The following is a 10144-nucleotide window of genomic DNA, read 5'->3' on the forward strand; positions in this document are numbered from 1 at the left end:
AGATTACAAATGACTGATTATTGTCCAGCAGTGTATTTGATTTCTTATAGCAAATTCAAAGTAAGAGATAAGAAAATAATTCCTTGTAAAAAATAAATAAATAATAATAATAATAATACATACGTACATAGCCTACATACATACATAGATAAAATTAATGTATTTGACATTTCTGTCACTTCTGAAATGATGGCTATGCCCCTGGTGTGACAAAATGTTAGCCTATACATAATACTTTTAACACTCTTTTTTAAAATCTTGGCTTACGTGTATTTCTACATATGCCATGTAATGCCATAGCATCATTAAACTAGCATCTAACAATGGACAAAAGTGTTTTTTTCTCTCTCTCTCTCTCTAACCTATGGTTCTCTAACCATAAAGGTTGCTGTGCAATTTGCCCCCTGACTAAGCATTTGAAGAATTTAGGAAGAGCATTTAAATAATCCTGTGAATGCACTTAAAGAATGCAGAATCGAATCGTTAATCGAATCGAATCGAATTTAATTGTGAATCGAATCGAATTGAATCGTTCTGAATTTGCAAAAATTGTTCTTGAATCGAATCGAAAACCTATGAATCATGAAAATCTAATCGATTCGCTTACCAAAGATTCACAGCCCTATCACAGGTCCATATAGTCCAGACCTGAAGGGAATCAAAGGGTGTGTCAAAACAGTGTCAGAAACAAGCAGGAGGGGTCAAGAGAGTCTTGAGCTGATGAGAAATCCAGGATGTCAAATGAAAGCTGTTGTGATGTGCTTAAGATACATAGGAGGTCTCTGTTTCACAGGTAAAGAGAGAAGGATAAAACACTGCAAAGAGAAAAGAGCAAGAAGTGGTCAGGTACGTTTTCCTTGGTTGTGATTGGTTTAACTGCTGCTGATAGTTCAACTTTTAGAGATAGTTCACTCAAAGAGGAAAATTCAGTCATTTACCCACCCTCATGTTTTTCCAAACCTGTTTGAAAACACTGTTCCGCTGAAGGAGGCATGTCATACAGGTTTGGGCAAAATATGGGTTAGTAAATTATGACTTAATTTTTATTTTGCACATATAGCTCACATTGTTTATTATGGTTTATTGAACTGCAATTAATGTACTTAAAGTTTGAACAATTTAAACAAACTAAAGTTAAGTGTATAGGAGACCTTCAAGATCAATTAAGATTCAAAACATCTCTAAAGAAAAGCTGTGTGCTCACTACCATCTAGTGGAGAATGGAAGACTTGCACTGAAACTTGCACTGAAACTTTTTTTTTAGAAGTGTTTGTGATATTGCACTTTGCTAATCCAGTTGAAACCTAACACAAATTTTCATTAAAAAAGAAACAAAAACATACTAAATAAAACCTGCTATTGGGTATAGATAACCAGCCTCTCTAAAATACAGAGCCAACCTCCCTAAAACAAGTCCTCCCATGAGCATTTGTGCTGAAACTATTGAGAGAAATATGCTCAGTGCTTTTTTCCTGCTGACCATTTCTAAATTAGACTGACTTCTGTCCAGTACCAGTATTTTAGGAAATTCCTTGTAGTTGTCTGTTTATTTTGGAGCATGAAGTTTAAGGTGGCACAGTGATTGTATCAGGTTAATTAAGTAAATGGAATTTACAGAACATGATTTTTTATTGTGTAATTTTGTATTTATATATTTATGTAAAGTGTAATGATATAAATTATTCCTCTAAACCAGTTGAGACATATGTTGAATACTAGGCCTATGCTATAAATCATTTTACCACTTGAGGGCGCTTCACAAATATAGTATACTATTATATTACGTATACAGACGAGGACATAAAAATATTTGCTAAGAAGTGGATGGATAGATAGATATTTGGTACTCAAGGGCCATAACATCTATGAGATAATTATGGTAGATTATATTTCATTTCACTTATTGTTTAAATATATTCCTCAAATAAATTACTTTAGAAATGACATACTAGAAGCCCAACAGTTTGTGTTTGTGTGTGGTACGGTCTCTGAAGTGAAAAGTATAAAGCACATTTTAACATTGGCCAATTTAGCTGAAGATTAGGCTAAGGATTTGTCTCTCTCATGTTGATGCCACATGGGCTTTTGAATATGTCAGGACACATCTGTCATAAGGTAAGGCTAAATGTAATGTAATGTTAATTCTGAACTCATCTCTCAAAACTTTTATTGAGAACTGAAGTGAATGCATCTTTGCAGTGTTTTCCTCACTTGCATAGTTTGTTGTTCCTAGTACAAACATGGCAGTCAAACGTCATCACTGCAGTTCCCTTGCTGAAATTCCAGTGAGGTCAAATGCTTTCGAGAATTTTGTCCTTTTCCTTTGTTTATGTTTTGTCCATAAACACATTCATTTTCCCCTGTAGGCCTTCATTGCATACCTGTGTAGCTGCCATTGAGCAGACACTTGAGCATAATGTTGAGTAAAACACAATGCATAAATGTAGTCTCACTAGCACTTTAGTGTCCCCTCTACATGGAAACAAACAATATTTTTTGATGGCACAGTGATTCATTGACAATAAAATGTGTGTCTTTATTGGTAAAATCTTCTTTTATGAATTTAGTTATGAAGTTACTAATTTTTCTTTTTTTTATTGCAGAGTTTCCACCCATGATGGACATTAAAGGGGAGCCAGGTCCTCAAGGGAAGCCAGGACCAAGGGGACCACCTGGGCCTCCTGGATTACCAGGGAAACCAGGTATAGGAAAAGCTGGTCTCAATGGTCAAACAGGTCCTTCAGGGCCTCCAGGATTCCCTGGGTTTGGAAAACCAGGACTACCAGGGTTACCAGGAAAACTAGGACCTAAAGGACCTCCTGGACTCAATGGTGAGGTTGGGCCTCGTGGAGAGGTGGGTCCACGTGGACTTCCAGGTCAGCCAGGACCACCTGGACCAGCAGGTCTGTCGTTGAACGGCAAACCAGGGTTACCTGGGACTAGAGGCCCACCAGGGTCAAGAGGTGACCCGGGGCCTAAAGGCGGACATGGTATTCCTGGTGAACAAGGACCAAAAGGGGAAAATGGCAATGGAAAGCCAGGTCCAACAGGTCCCAGGGGACCCACTGGCCTTCAAGGACCTTCAGGACCTCCAGGTGTTCCTGGGTTGGGTAAACCAGGGATTGGTGGGCTGCCTGGACAAGCAGGGCCAAAAGGAGATAAAGGACTTCCAGGAGTTCAAGGTGTCCCAGGGGAAGCTGGTCCTCCTGGACTACAAGGTCAGCCAGGGGCAGCTGGTGTGGGAAAACCTGGACTTGATGGTGCTCCAGGTAACCCAGGCCCAATAGGTCCAAAGGGTGAAGTTGGCCCCAGAGGAACTCCTGGGTTTCCTGGCCCCCCTGGCTATGGTAAAGCAGGGCTTGTAGGACAGAAAGGAGATAGAGGTCCTGGTGGATTACAAGGAGCCCCTGGTGACAAAGGAGAACCTGGGATGGATGGTCTACCAGGAGATACAGGGCCAACTGGACAGCCAGGACTTCCAGGTCCACAAGGTCCTATGGGTCTTCCAGGGAAACATGGGATGCCTGGTCTAAAGGGAGAGAATGGCCCACAAGGACCTCCGGGCTTGCCAGGACTTAGAGGAGATCAGGGTCCCAGTGGGCTCTCAGGAAAGCCTGGCCTGCCAGGGGATAAGGGCCTTCCTGGTCTCAACGGAGCCACAGGCAAACCTGGACCTAAAGGTGAACCGGGTCACATCGGACTGCCAGGTAATCCTGGTTTGATTGGGGGACCAGGTCTAAAAGGTGAGAATGGGTTACCAGGACCCCCTGGGCCACGTGGCAATTCAGGCATCCCTGGACTCCCAGGCCCCACTGGTCATATGGGACCTCAGGGTGTTCCAGGGTTGAAAGGCGAACAAGGCCCACCGGGCCCCCAAGGAATTGGAAAGCCTGGAGACAAAGGTATGCCTGGTCCACAAGGACCTCCAGGAAGACCTGGCCCTCCTGGATTTAGCGGTATGCAGGGCCCTCCAGGTCCGCCTGGACCTCCTGGGCTTCCCGGCCCACCAAATGGTGATATAAATCAGTTAGCGGTTCAAGGACCAAATATTGTAGGAGACTCCATTCCAAAGCCAAATGGTGAGAAACCTTATTTTGGTCAGGCTGAGCTCTCTGCCTCTGTGGCTCCTGCTTTTACCGCCATTTTGACGACACCATTTCCACCATCTGGAATGCCGATCAAATTTGACAGAACTCTGTATAATGGGCAAAATGCTTACAACCCTGCCACGGGCATCTTCACAAGCCCACTGCCTGGAGTCTACTATTTTGCTTATCATGTACATGTAAAGGGAACCAGCCTGTGGGTGGCACTGTATAAAAACAATGTGCCAGCCACATACACCTATGATGAATACAAGAAGGGCTATATGGACCAGGCATCAGGTAGTGCGGTACTGGAGCTGAAAGAGAATGACCAGGTTTGGGTGCAAATGCCCTCTGACCAAGCAAATGGGCTCTACTCCACTGAGTACATCCATTCGTCCTTCTCAGGTTTCCTCCTGTGCCCCACATAACCTTCCGTCACAGCGGAGAATTGCTTGCTCAAGTGACCTGCAGTAACATCTGTGATAACAGCGACTAGATTACAAGAAAGACTTGCTGAACGACGGAGAGGGTGAGTTTGAAGCAGAAGATGGAGAATTCATGCTGTGTCTCTGTTTTCACCCTCTCTTTCAAATGTCCGATTTGATCATTGTTTTACTTTCAAGTGTTGTCATTTTCTGCCTATATGATAATTTTATTATAACTGTTATGTTATTTTTGTTGATGTTGATGTATTGGTGTTATTTTATTGATGTTGTTGTAGTTGTTGTTGTTTATCGCAATCAGACTATTAAGTACTTTGCAATGTGTAGGTAACCGTTTAAAGACTTACCCATGTGACTGCACACGTTGCCAAATGTTCTGACTCCCATTGAGCTCCATCACGTTGACTCTGGGGTTGTGTGTTCCCCTGGTTGCAGTCAAATTCACCTATATCTTTCCCTCATATAACACAGGCTACTTGATTTGTGCCACATTTCACATTTTAGAATGCAGACATTCTATACAGCATTGTTATTGTATTTGTATGTTTAAATACATCCATAATTTAAAGAATAATCTTCAGTTCCATATTGTTTTTTCTTATTAATGCCAGACAGGTGAATATCTATCTGCTTTAGTCATTAGGTATGTATGTTTTGTTTGATTTACTGTGTTAAAGCAAAAATTATGTGCTAATCTGTCTGTTTCTGCGACAACTACATTGTGTTTGAGAGTTATTAAGAAAAAATGTACTTGATGATTTACTGAGTTCTTTGCTCAAAACATGCCAGGTTTAAATCAGTAGTGATCCTGAAGGCCTCAAGAGGACTGCTGTACAACAGTGCCTGCATTAACAAAACAAATATGCAATTTCTGTGACACTAATTCCATACACTTTCAGAAAAAAGTTACAAAAGCTGTCACTAGGGTGGTAACCTTTCAAAGGGTACACCTTTGTGCCTTATTTCTTCCACATTACATACATACTAGTGCCTCAAGTGTACATATTAGTACATTTTAAAAAGTGACACATTTGTACCTTTATTTCTGAGAGTGTACTTAAAAAAATCATGACATCAAAGCTAATACATAAAATCTTAGGATAACCTAGAGTACATTGGTGAGTAAGGGACTACTAGTAGATTGAGAATATGAAAATATAATTCTGAATTTTTTATGTAACAAATCAATTCTCCAACACAAAATCCAAACTACTGCATTGTGTACTCTAAACGTTTTACAATCTCTGACGCTTTTCTAATTGCTGCTTTAACAATGACACAATTGACTGATTGTTTTTTACATTCTTCTGAGACTTGTAATTACACAGACATGATTGACAGTAACATGAGTCAATGCATGTCCTAATCTTTTACATTTTGATAAAAAGTTACATGATTTGGATAAATCACACCCACTGCTCCAGTGGTGTTTATGAAAGGTTAAACATGAATGAAAAATAGCAAATGAGGCTTGAAGTCCCTCTTGACAGACATTTTCTCACTTCTGTTTGTTTGACCAACATGTAGAATTATGAAACCTGAGGAGTGTCAGTACTTAAATGCACCCACTCACTGAGGTTGCCCATTCAGTACACAGTTACATGAAATGTGTTCCATGACATTGTTCAGATTATTTACTCTTGAATGATGTTTTGGCACCAGATCTTTCCTATTTCATCATGTATGTGACCTTTTTATTGTATATTAACACTGTGACTAATATTTTCTTTGATGAGTGTATATTGTGCAATGGATTTAAGATTTGAAAATTCGTTGTGCTGCAATTTAACAAAACTTCTTAGACTATGTTGCTTCCTTTTGTCAATTTAAAACAAACTAGGATAAAAAAAGCCTTGATTCTGTTTCACGGGATATTTATTCATGTTCAATCAGATTAAAAGAAACAACCAATACCATTTGCACATAAATTTAATGAAGGCATATTTATACATTTGTGATAGTCCAGTAAGGAATGTCCAACTACCGAAACCCTGAACGTACAAATAACCTTACATTTAACAGCATCGAGGAGTTTGTAGTACACACTACCATTGTTTTTCTTTCTTTCTTTCTTTCTTTCTTTTATTATGTATCTATCAATCTATAGGACTTTTGTCATACTGCATTCACTTTATGCAATCCGTTTTGGGTATTAAATGCACTCTTTGATTGAACATATTTTGTCAGCTCGTACAAAATCTACAAGTACTTGACAGTACTGATGCAACATCAATAAAGACTTTCTTGATCAAGGGTGTCTTTTGTTGTTCTCTTTAACTAATAAGACCAAGGCTAATATGTGAATCAAAACCTAATCTTAAAATCATTACCAGTGGCATATTATAGGCCCATGCTATAATACTTAAGCCCACATATTTACAGTGTGTAGGTTTTGTTAGGCGGAAGAATATATGAACAAAGCATATTTTTCAGCACATTCAGCTTTGTACAGAAATTTGTTACTAACACTAGGGGGAGTGTACATCCATTTTAGTGTTCCTTGCAGGGTCACCTGTGATCATATAAAGGTGGCTAAACTGCTTCACAGGCATCACACCTATAAGGATTCATCCACCTTTAACTTGCTCTACATTTTGTGAATATATAAACCAGTTTCAAATCTAATACTTCCAAATGAGGTGGTCACACATTTGTTTTCTTGGATTAAATAATCAATATTTAATGTTCCACAAAGTATTGGAATAAATTCCTCGTAAATATGTACATTCTTGGATTAAATAAACAATATTTCATGTTCCACAAAGTATTGGAATAAAGTCCTCGTAAAACGTCAACAGGCTCTTGCGCAAAGATGACGCAGTTGCTGCCCGACTCCTCCCCCCTCAGTTCATCTCAATTCAGTTTTCACTGAGAACGACAAACACGACTTCACCCTCACAGCGGTTACGGCTCTACGTGCACTTTCTCCGGGGTTTGCCAAGGGATTTCAATGTTTGGCCCGTTCTTTGTAAGTATCACTCGCCTTCCGCCTCTAATATGCCAGGGAGACGTTAATAACGACTACCCGAGACGCTTGTTTGACCGTTTCTAGTGTAAGTTAGCTGTGAAAGCTCGCGCTTCAGCCGGTGAAGGAGCTCGCGAGGGTGGCAGCCATTTGCCCGCGTACGTTTGAACGGAAACTCCATACTTGCCTGTTTTATTCGTTTTGACGGCTAGACGTTTTTTTAACGGGGTCAGAGACAGTTTGTCGGTCATTACTATATTTGTTGTCGATAAATGAAAGGTCTGGGGTTCTCCTCAGGCTGTCCAGCTTTCCTGGAATGCGCTGACTAGCCGCTTGCTAGCGGTCTCATCACCAGCCAGAGACCGTGTCAAGAAGTTACTCAGACAGTTTATAGCTGTAATTATAAATTTAGATAAATGATTAATTCTGTGTCTGGACATAAAACACAATGGCCACTTGGTCATTTTTCACGGGTTGAGCGGCTATGAGGGTCAGAGAGGTTGAGATTGAATTGTTAGCCAACGAGCTAATGTTATAACTGTCAGTTCAGTCAGATAACAATTTATCGTCACACTCCAGAATGTTCCTGATTTCAGTGGTTCAATGTTTATGCAAAGCGTGGAAGATTAGAACCATTAATTTTAGTTTCTTTTTAGTGTAACGTTACCACAAAATTTGCCACACAAGCCTTGCCAGTTCACGTGCGTGTAATTTGTTTCTTCTTATTCACGTTTGCTTTATTTTAACTGTGAATTTGACTTATGAAGTATAGTTTTTGAAGTATGGTCGACCCGTGATCGTTCCCGTATCCAGCACTTGGTTAAACTGTAATCTGATGACCTAGCATTAGACCTAAACTGCGTAGTAAACTAGTTGGTAAGCCATCAGTGTTGAAATGTCAAGCTTGTAGAACAGGTAAGATGATGTATGGGTGGAATCTGATTCCAGCCGATTCCCAGAATGAGATGCTTATTGTTGGCATGACATAACCCTAAATGTGGTATTCAGGTGCCCTGTGTAGTATTTTATGAGTCACCTGGCTTCAAGCTCCACCTGTTCTCATCCTGTTCCTGTGTAATTAATACAAGGAAACTGTACAGGTGTTGGTCAGTGGCTTATGCCTTGTTGTCTTTTGGTGCATTCGCACGGGATAAGCGATGCCTGTGATTTTACTCGAATTTACTGACTTATCTCCCGGATACGATGTCAAGGCTTTGAGAGTACCGTTCTATGGTCCGGTTAGATGGATTAAAAAAAAGAAAGAAACTAATATAGTTTCGCGCCTTGTCATTTACATTTCACCAGGTTAAAATAATATATCAAGCTTTATGCTTGATTTATTTGTAACACATTAACCTTAAAACCTTTTCAGCTTTCTCTTTCTGCAAATTGTATGGTGTAGTGATATGACAGCACCCAAAATACTATCAAACACTCCAACGCAGTTCCATTCTTCGCGAAAGATGAATAAAAAGGCGCACATTTTGCAAAAACCTCGAATAATGATAATACGCCCCGCCAAATGCTGGCCAAATCACAGAGATGCCGATTCGCACGGGACTAATATTATCACAGGACCTGGGTGTTCGGCGAAATATGGTAGGTTATTTGCGGGGGAATTTTTATTTTACAAATTACAGACATGGCCGATTCGCACGGGATTAAGATCACAGACAACCTCCGCAATTATTACAAATGACTGGAGGTCACCAGGTAATACTAATGCCGTGCGAATAGGGCTTTTGAGATGGACATGCAGGCATTCCTGCCAGAATCTAGAAGTTGTCAAATTGCCAGGTGGGAACAAGTCAGGACATGTTTTAGAGCTTGCGGTATCTGCATAATATAAGGAGCGATTTCACCTGACATGACAGGGTTTTTTTTTTTTTTGCTTTTGTAAGGTGAAGCTTAGTTGTTTGTAGTGCTGAAACTGTGACAAGGTTGCTTTTTATCGCTTTGACCTTCCCTTATCTACATTGAATTATAAAATGAATACCTTTGTGTGGGAATATTTATTGGAGAAGCAATTTATAGGTGTCTGAATATGATAATGCTACAGTGTATTTTATCACCATCAATGTACATATATATGGACGTTTCATTGGTAGATTGACAATGTTTATGTGTGCTACATTGAGACAATTTTAAAGGTGACATATCATGAAAATCTGACTTTTCCAGGTTTTAAGTGCTATAATCAGGTCCCTGGTGCATCTACCAACCAAGGAAACGTGAAAAATATTAACCCAGTAACTTTGTTTTGGTAAGCCTATTTCTGCAAGCGTCTGAGAAAACGAGCACATCTGATTTCACTCCCTTGGTGAAGTGGCAAAGGTATCTCATTATAATACTACCGCCCCTTACTCTGTAAATTTCCACCCATGTCGCCGGTATTTTGATTTCGCAAGCGATAACGGTGTACCAGCTCTAATGCCATGGCGAAAGTTTGAGCAAACATGCTAACTGTTCTGTCTTTGGCTGCACAGATGAGCACAGAAAACTATTTACAGTCCCAGCCTCAGAGGAGACAAGAGAGCAGTGGATTTATTGATTTATTTAATGTATATTGCTGCTGCCAAACAGATCTAAAATAAACATGCGATTTATTTCCCAGCAGTTTACCTTCACAGACATAACCAACTGTTTTT

At 40.0% G+C, this 10144-nt stretch overlaps 2 protein-coding genes across 2 annotated transcripts in view; both read left to right on the forward strand.

The window, feature by feature from the left end:
- Positions 1 to 6764, forward strand: part of LOC107724334 (collagen alpha-2(VIII) chain-like) — a 64567-nt gene extending 57803 nt beyond the window's left edge. The window contains exon 3 of the mRNA XM_016533213.1: positions 2604 to 6764. Within this exon, the coding sequence (XP_016388699.1) occupies positions 2604 to 4516 (1913 nt within the window). The 3' untranslated portion in view covers positions 4517 to 6764. The remainder of the gene's footprint in view (positions 1 to 2603) is intronic.
- A 607-nt stretch (positions 6765 to 7371) lies between these two features.
- LOC107724335 (protein tyrosine phosphatase type IVA 2) overlaps positions 7372 to 10144 on the forward strand; it is a 50876-nt gene continuing 48103 nt past the window's right edge. The window contains exon 1 of the mRNA XM_016533216.1: positions 7372 to 7499. The gene's annotated coding sequence lies outside the window, so the exon portion shown is untranslated. The remainder of the gene's footprint in view (positions 7500 to 10144) is intronic.

The sequence above is a fragment of the Sinocyclocheilus rhinocerous genome, unplaced genomic scaffold (assembly GCF_001515625.1).
Source record: "Sinocyclocheilus rhinocerous isolate Xijiao unplaced genomic scaffold, SAMN03320098_v1.1 scaffold574, whole genome shotgun sequence".
Taxonomy (NCBI): domain Eukaryota; kingdom Metazoa; phylum Chordata; class Actinopteri; order Cypriniformes; family Cyprinidae; genus Sinocyclocheilus; species Sinocyclocheilus rhinocerous.